The 16,235-nt window shown below is 39.4% G+C and overlaps 1 protein-coding gene across 1 annotated transcript; it reads right to left on the bottom strand.

Annotated features, from left to right (window-relative positions):
* Positions 1–118: 118 nt before the first annotated feature.
* PPID (peptidylprolyl isomerase D) lies at positions 119–15,770 on the bottom strand. The gene is made up of 10 exons (XM_027882835.1): positions 15,637–15,770; positions 13,791–13,931; positions 13,244–13,350; positions 8,577–8,765; positions 7,680–7,802; positions 5,945–6,051; positions 3,290–3,431; positions 1,003–1,089; positions 880–922; positions 119–349 (listed from the first exon to the last, which is right to left on the bottom strand). The coding sequence occupies exons 1-10, from the start codon at positions 15,719–15,721 to the stop codon at positions 261–263; spliced, it is 1,113 nt and encodes a 370-aa protein (XP_027738636.1). The 5' UTR covers positions 15,722–15,770; the 3' UTR covers positions 119–260.
* Between the last annotated feature and the right edge of the window lie 465 nt (positions 15,771–16,235).

Raw genomic sequence — 16,235 nt, 5'->3', positions numbered from 1 at the left:
AGGAAGCACTATTAAGCTGGGTAAACACAACCACTATTGATTGTCACATTAGAGCCATCCCTGAGTTGCAAAACACAAGTTACTCCAACTGGAAAAAAAAAAAAAAAACACACCACAACACCTTTGAATAGTTTGTATTTATTATTAGACTTTTTGTGTTGTAAACACTGAAAACTGCAGCAGAGAGCACATGAAAGAAGCAGCTCTGTTAATCCTTTTGCATGACTTAGTGCATAGATTTAAATGTTTAGGAAAAAAAATCAAGCAAACATTTTAGCATAAGCTGCTTTCTCTTTCTCCTTTTGGGCTTTTATCTTCTGCTTGATTTTGAGTGTTTCCGTCTGGATAGCTGATTAAAAAGAAAAATCATGACAAAGTTACAGTAATCACTTTACATTAGGTCTCCTAATAGGTTAAGATTAGGTCACACTGGTGGAACAAACTTATAATAAAACTGCATTTAAACTTGGATTAGGGCAGATACTAGCAGCAAAAAGCCTTGTCCCTGACCCTGTTATCTGGTGAGGTCACCACGTAGAGGAGTGTATAGCAAGCATAGTAGTGGTGCTGACACACAATTTATGAGCTAAAAATCTCACCCACTTTGACGAGGAAACTAAGCTAGTAAGAGCCCTGGGAAATAAGGACATGGTTCAAGAGGAATGCTGTTGACCTACATAAGCAGGTCTTCCAGTGCAGCAGAAGCATCACTGCTGTATAAAACCAGGTTTTTCACTTCAGTGGGCTCTGTGCTCAATATATCAGTGTTTAAGAAGCCAGCATTTTAGGCATCACACTGGTATGAATTCCTACTAAATACTACCCTGCATACTTTGTTCAATTCTTAACAGATTTTATAAAGAAACAGTTTTATTTTACCTTTGTCTTCAGGGGCTATTTCATGAGCCTTTTTAAGGTCAGCCTTAAATAAAAGAGAAATATAAATTAATGGTCTGAGTAAGATTTTAGATTCAAGTTTAAAAAAAAAAACGTGATCATTACCAATGCCTCATCGAGATCTTTTATTCCCTGCCATCCTTGGGCCCGTCTGTAGAGAGCTTTAGTATTTGCGGGATCTATTTTAAGAGCCTGTAAATTTAATAAAATTGTCACATTAACATTTCTTATACTTCACAGCCTCCCATCTCCACAAATGGCAAAATTCACACCAGCAGACAATCTTCCCAGTTGGTTTGAGGGTAAACTGTCAAAACATTAACTGTATAAAAAGGAATGCTGTAATGCAGCACACTGAATATCTAGCTAAGCGGCTTCAATATCACTGCACCAAAAGTGGTCTTTTGTGAAGGATGAGCACATAGGAGGCTAAAAGGGAACAGCTGTGTGTGTGTATATATAGCTAACTGTCAAGGCTAAGGAGTTGCTGCAGTTCAAATTATGCTGACCTTGAGTCTCACAGTACAACTCTATTTTGCAGCTCCCTCCTTCACACCAAAAACCCCTCAAATGGCATCATAAATGCAGATTTCTTGTAAAGCTTTCTTTCACTGTAGGCTACAAACATACATGCAGGCAATCCATCTCATCATACTTCAGGAACCTTGCCAAGTTCCAGTCATTACGCCTTTTTTGAGATGAATGTTTTCAGTAATGTGTATATGCCAGCTCTAATATGACAATATCAAAATAGGAAATACAGTGGCTGGGTAAAGATATTCTTCCACTATTTGATTACTTCAATTATTTTTTCAAAATACCTCAGTTAAATTGGCTAGCTAGCTGTTATCTTACCTGTGAAAATCACATTCTTCCTGCAGTTAGTTCTTTAGTGTTTTAAAGAATATAGTTTCTCAGTGATTAGAGGAAATGTCTTACAAAAATGTGTCGCTTTATTAATTTAATTTATTCAGTTTAAATCATTAATATGGATTATAAACATTAGACAACACTTCCATACTTTTTAAATCACTTCAGTATTGGCTGTTATTACAAAGGAAGTGTTACTCCAGGCACTCCTCCTGATCTGTCTGGTATAAAGCCTTCAGCCTCTCTCTCCTGTGTCAAGAACTGGGGGTCTGTGTTGAATACACAGAGGTAGCATTCTTTGGTTTTACCTCGACCATTGTGCTTACAACTATTTCAAGGCAAGGTTTGTTTGAACAGGCTCAGCTGCTCATAATTCCTTATTTACACCAACAAATGCATGTTTTACAGAATGTTAATTTAAATTCCTATGGGCCTTAAGAAATTATAAAAGTGAAAAGTGTATAGTTTCTCACTAACAATTAGCTAGAACTTTTGTAGCTAATTTTAGGAAACTGGTGCTCTGATTAAAACATTGATATACTGTTGTGAGACATAAGCTAAATACCTTTCAGAAGTCTGTTACAGCTATGGAGTTCTCTATATCCAACAATTATTTAACCTCAAAAATAAAGGAAGTGTGATTGTCTTCCCTCAATGGCAAGTATTATGATTAGTAGTTTCTATCTGTAACACTTATTTTTTGTTTCAGTTTTTACCATTTTATCAAGTGACAGGTATCACATTACATAGTTTTCTCATTTCTTTTCTTCCCCATTTGTCCATTGTGAATATAGGTTCATGAAAGTTTTCCATGTGGTAACACCATCAGCAGGCTAGAAAGCAAGCCAGCTCTCTAATGAGCTCTCACAGGTTAGCTGAGACTCCTGCTTTCATCATGAAGCGCTAAGAGATGCTGCTCAGGATCCTCTGCCAACAGATAAGAGCATTCTTTCCTCTGTTTACTTCAAAATTTCAGAGTTTTACTAAATTATTTAAAGTTTCCTCAAATTTACTAAGTTCTCACTATATCCTTTTTTTTTCTTCAATTCTAGTGGTTTTCCATATTTATATTACCTTCTTTCTTTCTTCCTATTCCCTGGTTTCTTTTCACCACTAAGCCTACCTGAAAGGTTATTTATTTAGTTAGAAAAGTCACTTCCATGAATAAAATACAACACCATCAAATGTAAGAGCAAGAAAAACATTTTGCTTATATTAGTCTCCCAGAGAAAAGTACTCCCCTTTCAATGAAGACAATTTAACTCTTTGTTCCGCAAACCAAACTGACAATGCCAGTAAGCAACAGCCCTCTTTCCTTTGTTTCTAACGATTCATTTCAATTTCAAAATCATTTTAAAAAGCCACATACTGGAAAGTTAGTAATAATTCCACAATGAGCTTCTACTTTGTTTACTTTCAAATCGTAAGCTTGTCAGAAGACTCTTTGAAAAAGCTTTGCAGTTTCAGTCTCCCTTTTCTGTTTAGACCAAATGTTAATCAAAATGCTAAATATTAAATTTACCTCTGAACAGCTCTCAATGGCTCCCTGCCAATCTGACAGTTTTAGTTTACAAGCGCCAATGTTTAAAACACAGGTCAAAGCAACAGCCTTCAACTTCGGTTTGTCTGCCTCCTCCGCCACTGCTTCAGAAGCTTCTACATACCTGCAGAAAAACAGATTCATGTAGAGCATGTGTTAGTGTTGCAACTTCCGTTTTGTCCTGTCTTTGTCTATCTTTCCACATATATGTGCAAACTGGCCTATCCAAACTACTATTTCTAAAGCAGCTTCAATTCCACTATTACAAACGTTTATTAAACTAAATACATAAAACCTACTCTGATGAAAAAGATCAACTCAGGTGAATGCTTTCCTGTAATTCCTAGTCCTCCACTGTACTAGCAGCACTTTCTTAGACAAAGGTACTATTCTACACGGCAAGAAAACTGTTAGAATTTATTTCAGTGACTTTATTCTCAAAAACCACATTGCTCATTAGAGCCAAAAAATCAACACCACTTCTGCACCTTCCATGTTCATGGAAAGCTTCATCTCTTCTTCAGTTCTCTCAGTAATATTTTAATTTGCTTAGGCATTTAGGGTTAATATCTGAAGGTAGCTTTACTTTTTACAGGAGTGTGGGTTTATGAGCATTAGTAACACCACCTTCTTCCCACTGTCTTCCTTTATGACTTTTTTCCTGAACTACAAAACTGGTAATAGTTCAAGACTAAGCCACAACAGTTACTGCATTTCTGTCTCAAAAGCAAACTGGCAGGCAAACTGTATCTGATTCCTAATTTACAACACACTACAGCTCTCTGTTTTTTATTTCAAGTGGCAAAGGTCTGTTGTGGATACAAAAGTCTCAACTTTTTAATGGCCTACTTAATAGAACTTCGGTGGCTTTTATTTTAAAAAAATAAAAATCATGTGCTTGTATACATTCACATTTTAAGCACGCCATAATTAATGCAGCCTTTGCACCTCAATGCCTGTGTAAGTTTAATTTTGAATGCTCTGTTTTTTGAGTGTTGATGGTTTGTATGTAATTTCAGATCACAGACATAAGCAGTACTTAAAAAGTGAAATAGAAGTAGTCCCAGTGATTTTTCCACTTGATGGGCATTATGCAAAAGATAAGAAACATAAGAGAAAGAAAAGAGTAAAAAGGTAAGGAGAGATGGAACACAAATCTGTATGATGTTCAAAACAAACAGAACACACATGATATTTATAAATCACACCAAAACATGAAAGGCTGCAACCATTCTAGAAACAAAATTAGAGCTTCCAAGTCAAAGAAATTAGTAAGATGAGTATCAAGGGAGATAACAGGAAGTAATAATTTTTTTATACAAAAAAGGTTTAAATTCTTACATACAAAATATTAAAAAAAAAAAAGGCTAAGAAGCAATAAAACAACAACAGAAGGCTACAATGGTTACTATTGATAAAAAGAGAAAGCCATGGTGTGCTACGTGAACTGTACATATGCCATTGGAGATATCTTGGTAAGAGCTATTCCATTCCTATCAGTTCTGGCAAAGTGCCAGCTAAAGGACACCATTCCTACATGAAGTATGAGATTTTAAGATACAATAACAGAGTGTCCACAAAAGTATAGCCTATAAGGAAGAGCTGGAATGATCAGAGTTGATTAGTCTAGAAAAGTTACCTTGCTTTCCACAAGGAAAAATAAGCACCAAAGAAGCTCAAACTGGAAGAGCCTTCACTAGGTGTGCTTAAAAGTGAGCAAGACCTAAGTATGGGGGGGAGAAATAGACAGATACAACACAAAGATCCTTAAAGATCCATTCCAGCTGGTTTTATATATGATTTCCAAAAGGTTTGCATAGAAATCCTATTTGGTTCAAGGGTTGGTGTTGGTCTGTGATGGGCTTTTTTGAGGGCAGTGGGAGACACTGCATCGTGGGTCAATATCTGCAATTAAGGGATTCATTTTTTTGCTTCAGAAAGACATAAGTTATTTGAAACCCAGTCACTTTAAAACTCTGCTGAAGCACTGCATATGCGTGAATTTTTTCTTTCATTATCGCTACTTCTTAATGACCAGTGGTCATTAAGGCAGGGATAAAGGTCAGTATAACTTTATTTCTAAGAGATGTTCAAATATTGAAAGCAAAAAGCTTGGAAAGAAGAAAAGAGCAGTATGGAAATAAAAGCAGAAAGGCCATGATTTTGAGAGCAAGTCTGAATTATACATTCAGTCAGGATGATGGTATGGAGCCTCAGAATAAAAACAGCAATGAATGAATAAGGGTCACATTTGTCTTTTGAACTTACTGATTTCCTAAACTTACTGCTCTTTAGAAATCAGAGAAACAGTATCTCCCTCCTTTGCTATCCATTAACCACTCTGTATACTATTGTGCTTTTCTTCCCAGTTATGCACCACCACAGCAAGAGTGTTAAAAAAGGACTAGTCAGTTCTAAACAATACTTTCCACCTATACTCTTACATAGCAATGAGTAGAAGACCTATGTGAGTAAATAGCTAAAAATCAACCAGATGTTTTCCGGATTCACAAGGCTCTTTATTTAAAAAAGAGAAGAGCAATGCAACAGGCACTTTTTAAATGTACAAATCATTGCTTGATAGCAGTATTTTTTTTGGGTTACAGGAACTATCTGATTGAATGATAATAGCCTTACCGTAAACTTTTACTATACTTTTTAGCTGCCATTGCCCAATTTTGCGATTTGAAGAAAGTATTTCCTATATTCTTTGTGTCTTCTGCTATAGCCACAATCTTGTCAACCTAATAAAATAGATGGGAAATATACAGTATGAATGTATTTATGAAAGAAGTCTTGAATTAACTAATGCTTAACAGTAGGATCCCGTGTCAGTCTTCCTTCAGCCATAAAACCTTAGAATAGAAATACTCCAATTTTAGACAAATATTAGCTTCTATAATATTATCCACTTCTATAATATTATTTACTTCATGAAACACACATGTCTGAAAGATTAAATTCCTACTGGGTTTTCTACACTATAAAAGATGAGAAAATACCAGAGACAACATAACAGTTCAACTCTTTCCCCTATATGCTGTTACCCATATACAGCTATTTATAAAAGTGTTGACCATTATTCAAAGAAAAGAAGATGTGTTAACAATCAAAGTATTCAACCACGATTGCCTATTCCTGAGAAAATATTACCTTCTGCTTCTCAGAATGGTATCAGTCACATGAAATCTGCACCCTCTCAAACTAGAAGTCATATCAGCACAGTTCTCCTTCTCTCTAAACACTTAAAATATCCATGGAGGGAGAAAAAGAACAACTGCCTGTCTTTATCAAATCCATCATTTCTATTTCCATAATCATATACACTTCTGTAAAGTTACTCTTCCAGTGGCAATAAACAATTTGTAATTACTGCTGTCTGTAACAGCTGTCTTAAGCTCTGTCAAATGTATATATTGCCATTTGTAATAATATCAGTTTACGCTTCTACCCTACTAGAAATAATGACCTTAAAAAAACCTGATCACAGTGTCAGACCAATGTCACTCTGATTTCCATAGTTGGTTTATATGAACAAGTTCAAAGTTAAAGGATGCAGGCACCTGCCAATTTCAGTTCTGCACCACATCAAATACTATCCAAAACCATTTCTACAAGTTGAAGTGCTTCTCAACAGCCAGATACAAGGAGCTCCTGTTTTTTAACTGTTTTTACTATTCTATTTTGTAATTATGTATATGCCATCTACATATGCAGCTCCCCTTTTTCCTCTCTCACAAATCACTGTTTGACTTACAGAGTTTGTCTAGTTCACTTTCATTATAGAGTAAAATCTGCAGAAGAACTGCTTTCACCAGTCTGCTCCCTAAATTCCAACAACAGACTTTCCTTCAGTTTGAACAATCTGAAAAGCAAATAACTATCGGGAATTTAGAATGACTAGCTCTGATGCAGTAAAAATCTTTTAAAAAAAGGTTGATCCTTTATAATTTCTAGTAAGTGAGGCAAAGTCTGTTTAAAGGTGGTTATTTAAAATATTGCCCAGAAAAAGTGTGTAGGTACAATATTAAGTTAGTCATCTGCAGGATGGAGTTCTAGTAATTGCAATTTGACACTACAGCACAAACAAAAGTATAAAGAAACCAAGAACAGAAAAAAACCTGTGACGATTGTAAGTAACTGAGGTTTTAGTTACTGGGGGAAAAAAATCAGCTGCAATTAGCACTGAGAAAAAGAAATAGCAATCTCCTCCATAGCATTTTCTTTCTTAAAATAGAATGTTACTGTTTAATCAGCACATTAATCCATTCTTAATAAAAAAAGCTTAATGAACATCATCACAGACACCACATAACTCAGACCACGTACAAGTCTCGCCTTCTGTAAAATACCTAAGAAGAAAAATACGTACATCTTTCAGGTCTATATCTGAATCTTCAGGAAAATCTGGATGAGCATCTCCAGATCCATCCTGGGGAACAATTCCCCAGTCATCTCCTTCCTTCAGCTCTCCACAATCAGCGATGACACACAACTAAAAAAAAATAAAGTGTAGATAGCAGTACTGCTTATTAAGACGATTAAAAAAAAAAAAAAAAGAGCCTTAACTGCTGAGTGCTCTTTGATATTTCTGAAATTCTGTAAAAAGGCTTTTTCATCTGTTGTTTGGGTGCATTTGTCTCAGAAGCCCATCACATCGCTAGCCTATCCTCATCAAAAGGCTTTTATCACGCTAAGTGTTGTGCTCAGAGGAGCATCATTCCAAGAACACTATACCCACGCTTCACAGAGAGGCTGGAAGAGGAACTGGCAACAAGCTGAGCTGCAGCAAAACAAAAGACATGGAAGTTCTACTACATTAAAGACGATGGTTCCTTCTTCAACTGCCAAGTCTTTTAAAGTTACAGAGGTATTAATTTTTCAAACACCCACTTGACATGACCGACATAGTGATTGCTTTTTCAGAAATATGACTTCTGACACAAAATTTATAAGAAGGCAGAGTTGTGAATTCCACCTTTTAATCTCATCACCCATCCTACACTTCTAGCAAAGGCTTTCACCCTCCCAGCTGTGTTGAACAATAAATTGTTTGTGCAGGGGAAATTTACAGTGTAAGAACAAAAGCCTCTTAACAAGCACAGTAAAATGGAGATTAACACTGTTAGCAGAAATAGCCGTCTAACATTTAATACTTATTACAACAAGTATTTAGAAGAATATTTAGAAGAAGTATTTAGAAGAAATGAATATGCATCATACAATGGAATAATAAACATCATCCCTCAGTGCTTTGGATTTTGTTTACCTTAGCAGGATTTTCTCCTTTTACTTCAACGTTTTCTAGTATTTTAACTACACCCATTCCTTTGATCACTTGGCCAAACACCACATGTTTCCCATCCAGGTGAGAAGTAGGCACCGTTGTAATAAAGAACTGAGAGCCATTAGTACCAGGTCCTGCATTTGCCATGCTCAGCAGACCTGGTTTATCATGCTGCATTGGGGAAAAAAAAAAAATCACAACATATAAAATATCTGTTATAAAACCATACATAAGATTCTGTTCATATAACGCTGTTCATATATATAGCAAGGACAGCCATAGCAACAACGTGGTAACCCAGACAGTTACATACACTTGGCAACTAATTTTATCTATCAGACTGAAGAGAGCAAATAGTCTTTATTTGCCCCCCACCAATCCAGCAAGCACAGCCACATGTGTGACTTGATGCTGTAACACCTGTCCGCTGTTCTCCATAGGACTCCCTGCACAGCTGCCAGGTTTAGACATCACCTCAGAGGCATAAAATTCCTCACTGGATTATTCAAGACTACTGCCCTCAAAAAAACAAGCTAAACATCACTTAAACCAGCTCTAATGTTATAACAAGATGGCTATGTACTGTTAATTTTATAAGGGCTATTCACATGAACTATATTGCAGAACAGTGGAGTTTAGAGGACTGTGGTCTTTACAGGGTAGTGTTTTGCTGGTTTTGTGGGGGGGGGGTTAACTCCTTCACTTTCCTGTAGACAGAGTTTTTAATCTATTGGAATTTTTAACCATCTAATTATTTTGGCTTATGCTGCCAGGCCACAAACTAAAAAAAAAAATTATTAAACAGCCCAATATGAGATGATACTGTTTATCTTGTTTCCCACAAGTACTTTTTCCTTTTTTGAAATAAGAATTATCTTGTTCCATCACACAGATTATTTCATTTTCACTTGTACTGCAAAAAATGTACTTTTCATATGTGTTGTGAATGTCTTGTTTAACTGGCATGATACGGCCAAGTAAGATTTTATTCTCTCCAAGTTGATCTGGTTATTAAGTGCAAGGAACTCTGTTTAATATAAGTCAGTATGTTATACCAAGGCACTGGTACATGTCTGAAGCATGCATGCTGTGGTATTCCTAAGAAATTTGATACTGTAGGGAGGAGGGGAGTGGAAAGGAAAAGTATGACAGCACAGAGGACATGGAAACAGAAACTGCTGTGAGGTATACCTCAAAGCTCGGTGGGAGGTTGATTAGTTTAGGACAACAGTATTTAAGCTCCTGGTTTGTCCCTGTATTCTTAAGCGTTTCGAAGAATCTGTTGAAAATTGTTTTCCCACACAGTGTTTGGACTTCCACGGTGGTAGGGAGAACTCCTTGCCTAAGCTGTTCTTCTGGTCATAAGGCACATTGAGTCTGAATCTTTTCATCACAATTTAGCTTAGGAACTCTGGGAAAAAGTTGTACATCTGAGAGCTGGATTTGCACCTAGCCAACAGAAGTCTACTGGAATCTTGACTTCGTCTATTCTAACCTTGAAACTCAACCTGAGAGTCACAGATGGCAAACAACAGAGAGAAAAGCCTGTGTTCCACAGCAAAAGAAGGCATCTGGTAGGAATGGAGCCTTTCAGGAATGCAGCCTCCAAAAGAAGTATCTGACATTTTGCATTATACTTGCTGGCAAACAAAGAAGGGTTCCCCCATAGAAGATTTTTGCAAATACCATTTGAAGTTGGTCACTGATTCACTGCTCAAGACCTGCATATCTTACCTTTCCCTCTGCCCTCCCACCCCCCTAAAATTACAGCTAATGCTAGACAGCAATGGTTTGTAAACAAAAAGCCAAGTCATAGTAAGCTCTGGCACTGCCTTACACCCACAGGTTTAACTTTTGTCTGTAAAGATCAGGGAACAAGCTGGAAGGTTACAGACAGCAGTCTGGTAGCTTCAATCTTCACACTTAGCTCTACCCCACTTCATTTGGGACCAAGTCTCAACATTAGTTCCATGATGAGAGCCTCTATTTATAAAGAACACTGTCGTCACTCATGCATTTTCTTGCCATGAGTGTTTTGAAAAACACTGCAGATAGAGCGTCTTCCCCATGACAGTTTCAGCTGTCCTTTTTGCAAGTTTATAAAGCAAGCAAAAAAATGGGGACAAAAGCAGATTCTCTGACAGATTTAAGGTTTGCATAACTGTGCCATGGTAACCATGCTTGGTAAGTTGGGTGTTCCACAACAGCCGGAGAAGTGACACCAAAAAAAGCCTAGTGGGATTGATCTGAGATGGTAAGCTGACTACTGACAAAAGTTTTGCAGTTTACTGCAATTTACAACAAACCATGTAAACAAAACAAGAACAAACAGCTCATTTCTTCAAGCATCAACAAAACAATTCATTGTTGTTCAAGACAGTGGGTAGAGAACACTTTGCAGGACTGCTAGATTAAGTGCAAGATGCAGTGAATTTCTATGTAGTAGAGGCATCTGAACTCCCACTAAAATCCTAACATACTTGGCAAACTGATAATGGGAATCAAACTCCCAAACTCTGTACAAGATTCACGTGAGTTCTTCAACTCATCTCTGGCACTTCAACAACATTTGTTATAGCTGAGCAGTCAGAGAGGTACAGAAATGGGGATCATTTGCATCATGTTCATAATTATATCCAGATCTCAAAGAACAACCAAAAAAGTAATGATGACACAGTCTCCTTCTGGGAGCTAGAGATCCTGTGACAAGGACCAATCCAAAAGAGTAACTTTTAAAAACAGTGCTATGGGCACCACTATAGCAAGTGTCAAGACATCAGAGAACACCTCTCACAACTGTAATTATCTTTATGATGAATACTGGAGTCACATTTCCAGCTATTGCTCAAAATATAAGTCCTATGAGGAGTGGCTGAAGAAGATGGAGTTGTTCAGCCTGGAGAAAAGGAGATTCAGGGCTTACCTTATCACTCTCTACAACTATCTGAAAGCAAGGTGGGGGCTGGTCTCTTCTCCCAGGCAATTAGTGGTAGGACAAGAGGAAATTGCCTCAAGCTGCACCAGGGGAGGTTCAGGTCATGAGAAATTTCTTCACAGAAAGAGTTGTGAAACATTGGAATGGAGTGGCCAGGGAAGTGATGGAGTCACTATCCATAGAGGTGAAAAAAGAAAAGACTAGTTGTGGCACTATCATCTAGTTGACAAAGTGGTGTTCGGTGAAGGGTTGAACTCCATGATCTCAAAGGTGTTTTTCAACTTAACTGGTTCTATGGTTCTGTGAACTTGGTAAAGGATTTTGATGTCTGATTAAAGGAGTGTCATATTTTCTTTTCCTAAAATACTGTTTGGAGGCAGGCACAACTGCAGTCAAGGCTTTGCTTTAACCACTATAAGTTTTTTAGTCAGTGTTGTTGAGGAGTCTCTCATTTGCTATCATATATAACATGATATGAAAACAGCTAAAGGAAATGCTGAGAATTGTTACTCCTACAGCAGCATGTCTGGCTGTTGTAAGAGGTACTTGCAGAACATGTTATTTTTGTTTTTTTCCAAGTAGTCCTCTTAGCCAGGTTCAAACCACATTTACTGACAGTTCAAGCACAGGGGGCTTTTTCCAGTCACATAGCCCTTTATGTACAGATGAGACGACAGATGAACCCTCAGAACAACTATTATGGTTGCCACTTTTCTCTAGAATAGCTGACTGCTAGCCAAAAATGTAAGTCACGGTGTACAGGTAATACTTAAATTTGGAGATCTTCAAATGCTGTATAAATTACAGGCTTAAGGTACACAGACATGTTGACAGAAACGCTCATTGTGTGTGTAAAGCAAAACGCACATGCAGTCTCCCTGGTGTCACTAGATGTTGATTTTGTGGACAAAGATTTAGAATTGTGCAGAACTCTTGCAGCACAGCTCCCTCCTCTCTTCCTGCAGCTGGGCTGACAAAACTGCTTCTGGGACACACTAATGATTGCTAGTAATGAAACAGTGGTAAGTAATGGCAGAGGCAGAAGTTTCTAACATGAAAGCCAGTATCTTTGAATGTTCAAGTTTAGATGTTGTTTGGTGTACAAGATGGAAATGTTCAAGGTCGGATGGGGCTTTGAGCAACCTGGTCTAATGAAAGGTGTCCCTGCCTATGGCAGGGGCGTTGGAACCAGATGATCTTCAAGGTCCCTTAAACCCAAACCATTCTGTGATCTCTTTAAATGACATCCTCGAATCCAGACCTTTCAAAAGCTTGCTTTGTTCACAGGACATTTTCCCAACATTCTGGTTGAATAAAAGCTATACACAAACAAACTTACTTCCCATATCATTAAATATAACTGTAGTAATGAAAACGCTGTCTTTTAAATTTTCCTTTAGATTAATTCTGCAATCTACCATGGATTCCCCACTTCTTAAGAAAAGTATTTCTCACACCTAATCTTATGAATGTAATTAGACTATGAAAAAAGCATATAATCTAGTTAATGCTAAGATATTGTAGGTGCTTCAGAGTGACAAAATTTGCCACTCTTTTAAAATAACATCCTTACTTAAGGGAGAACTATTGTTTCAAATTAATTGCTTAAAAATACATTAAACTAGGACTAAAGAGCACTAATTCTAACCTTAACAAAAATAAAAATCATTGAAACTTCACAAGCTGAATACAACTAATATTTTCAATACAGTACCTTATAATGAAAGTTTTCATCTTCAAATTTTTCACCATATATACTTTCTCCCCCTGTGCCATTTTGGTTTGAGAAATCTCCACCCTGGACCATAAATTGCTTAATAACTGTAAAATAAAATAATTATAAAATGTATCAGTAAGGCAGGAAAGGCATGAAGAGAAACAATTCAGAGATGAAGAGCAATCCTTGTCACCAGCACCTAAAAAAGACCAAAACCCACCTTTTATTTATCAAGTGTTCACTAAGTACTCCTTCAATTTTGTGGATATCACTTGACATTTCAACCTTTACTTGAGATTCATTTCAACCTGTTTACAACTCAGAGTAAACTAGTTTTATTATTACTAACTTACCGGTAAATTTATATTTTACTATTGTCAATGCAGGGTAAGAACATCTAGTCATTAGCAGGATCAGAAAGTCAAAAACTTTCAGTCAAGTTATTTTTTAAACAAGTCCTCGAAATATTATTTAACATTATTTCAAATACTCATGGTAGACAACTTGTTACCAACAGGAAAACAGAGGGCTTCACAGAACTTACTCCTGTGGAAAGGACATCCTTTATAGTGGAGAGGTTTTCCAGTGGTAGGCCCTGTTCCTTTTTCTCCTGTACATAACGCACGGAAATTTTCAGCAGTTTTAGGTACAACGTCAGCAAATAATTCAAAGACAATGCGTCCAACTGAAATGACAAAGAGAGAATGAGACATATTTTTAGGTCTTGTCCTTGGCACAGTGATGTGTTGAGCATTATACATCAAAAGAAATTAATCTTTCTAACTTTATTATTTTATTTAGATGACTATTAAATTTCTACTTGGGGGGCTGCGCCATGGCAATTGCTGGCAGTTATACTGGGCTTTTAGCAAGGTTATTGCCAACAATAGATTCCACTGTCAAGAATAATGTAAGGGGAATAGAGACAGATTCTGCCAAAAACTAATGAAAATGCTGAATGCATTTTCTGCTACAAAAATGTGCACAGAAAATCATACAGATATATCAAAGCCAAATGATGTCTTTTAATACGCACACTTATGTCTAATTTAACATATATATGTAGCTTGTTCAATGAAAAGCAGATGCAATAATACAAGAAAGATGGCTTTTGGAGACTTTTATTTGAACAAAAAGCTTATGCCAAACACATATACCAACCCTACTCCTCATTCTCTTAAACCTAAATTTTACTAAGACGCAGTGATAGACATTAATTCCAAAAATATGCAACGTTTTAACCAAGGGACATGAAACCTGAGTAGCTAGCAAATCCTGTCAATAAATGGATTCTGTGCCAAATTCTCATCTCTTCACAAACTGGCTTCCCAGAGAAGCTACTTCTCACTCCTAGCAGCTGCCATCAGTTGATGCTCCTGTTTTCTCATCAGCCTCAATTAATTAACATAACTTCACTCTACCGGAAGCTAAATGTAAATACATTAATTCTAATTAATACGGCAGTGAAAACAAATTAGACAACTGAAAGTCAATAAAAGGCAAATCATCCTACAGACCTTCTTTTATTCCTTTGCATAGCAGAACGGATAAATAAGAGGCAATATCCCGACATTATTCAGGCAGCCTCAATCTTTACCCGTGCGAATTTTGAAAACCTACACTTCCAAGTATTTCCCCAGCTTCCGTGTTTTTTTGACCGTTCGCCCAGATTCCCGAATGACCTCTGGCACCACTGGCGATGCCCAGAGAACCAGGGCTGCCGGACTGCCCTGAGCTCTCACTCCCGCAGGACCCCACTGCCCACGCAGCAGCCAGGTACGGCTCGCCACGCCGCGGCAGGGCCCCAGGCCACGGAGGAAGGGGGGGTCCAGGGGCTTGGAGCCCGGCGTGGAGCGGGCAGCCCCGGCCCACGGGCACCACGTGGGAAAGGCGCGCAGGAGCGGCCCTGGCCCACGTGGGCAGCCCCGGGAGCCACGGATGGGCAGGGACGGGCGGGCAGGGCTGCCATGGGAACGCGCGGCGGGGGTCACTGATGGCGCCGTGTGCGCACCGGCCCCCCCGGCATCACCCACGACACCTTCCCCGGCCGTGGGGAGAGGGCGCCAGTGCCGCAATGCCGCCTTCCCCTCCACTCTGGAGCCGCGGCGGGAGCGCACAGGGCCCCGCGGGGAGGCCTGTTCGCGGCGGGGCCGCCCTCCTCTTTTTCCTCCTCCTCCACCTCCTCCCCGCTGCCGGGCTGTGCGCTCGCAGCCCGCGGGAGCAGCTCCCGGTCGGCCCCGGCGGTCTCTCCACGTGGAGAACATTCCGCTCGGGGCCGGGCACGATCCCCGCCGCTCCCGCCGCCCGGCCCGGGCCCCGCGCGGTCCGCACAGGACACCCCGGCCCGGCCCCGGCCGTCTCGCCCGGGCGCCGTCCCGCCCCCTCCCCACCTCGCTCGCCCCCGATGTCCACATCGAAGAAGGCGCGGGGGTTGCTGGCCTTGCTGGGCCGGGCGGCAGGGGACGGGTGCGCCATCCCGCAGCTGCCCGCTGGCGCGCTGGCTCCGCCCGCTCGGCCGCCCGCGATCCCTCCCGGCCTCCCGCGGGTCGCGGCCGCTCCCGCTCCTCCCACCGCCGGGGGCGGGCGGGGACGGCGGCGGGTATCCCGGGAGCTGGACCGCTGCTCTGCAGATGGGATGCAGGACGGGGCTGCCTCTGCGTCCGCAGAGAAAAAAACCCTGTCTTTCTCGAGGTCATACACACACACACACACACACATAAAGCCAGGCCTGAAAAGGCGACTAAGGAGAGGGGTTTTAGATTTTGCCTGGGTTTATATTTTGCAGGCTCTGTGAAAAGCTGTGACCCTCATGAAAAAAAAAAAAAATGGGCAAATCGTCAAAAGTGACTTCTGCCACATAAATGTTTAGAAACGGTAACTCCAGTCTTCTTAAGGTCTGAAAACAGAATATATTTCTTCCCAAAGTATGAATATTATGATAGCTGCTCCAAAGCAAACAATCTCTTTCAGGCACTCGTGTTGGCCAAGG

This window comes from Empidonax traillii, unplaced genomic scaffold (assembly GCF_003031625.1).
Source record: "Empidonax traillii isolate 1590-97213 ecotype Southwest subspecies unplaced genomic scaffold, ASM303162v1 scaffold112:size1231168, whole genome shotgun sequence".
Taxonomy (NCBI): Eukaryota; Metazoa; Chordata; class Aves; order Passeriformes; family Tyrannidae; genus Empidonax; species Empidonax traillii.
This window is presented reverse-complemented; position numbering and strand designations above follow the sequence as displayed.

Excerpts from the sequence above, each read along its gene's own strand:
- PPID (XM_027882835.1), bottom strand. The coding sequence starts at position 15,721 with ATGGCGCACCCGTCCCCTGCCGCCCGGCCCAGCAAGGCCAGCAACCCC. Across the intron at positions 13,932-15,636 it reads GGACATCGGGGGCGAGCGAG|TTGGACGCATTGTCTTTGAA; the intron begins GTGGGGAGGGGG and ends TTGTCATTTCAG. Across the intron at positions 923-1,002 it reads AAGATCTCGATGAGGCATTG|GCTGACCTTAAAAAGGCTCA; the intron begins GTAATGATCACG and ends CTTTTATTTAAG.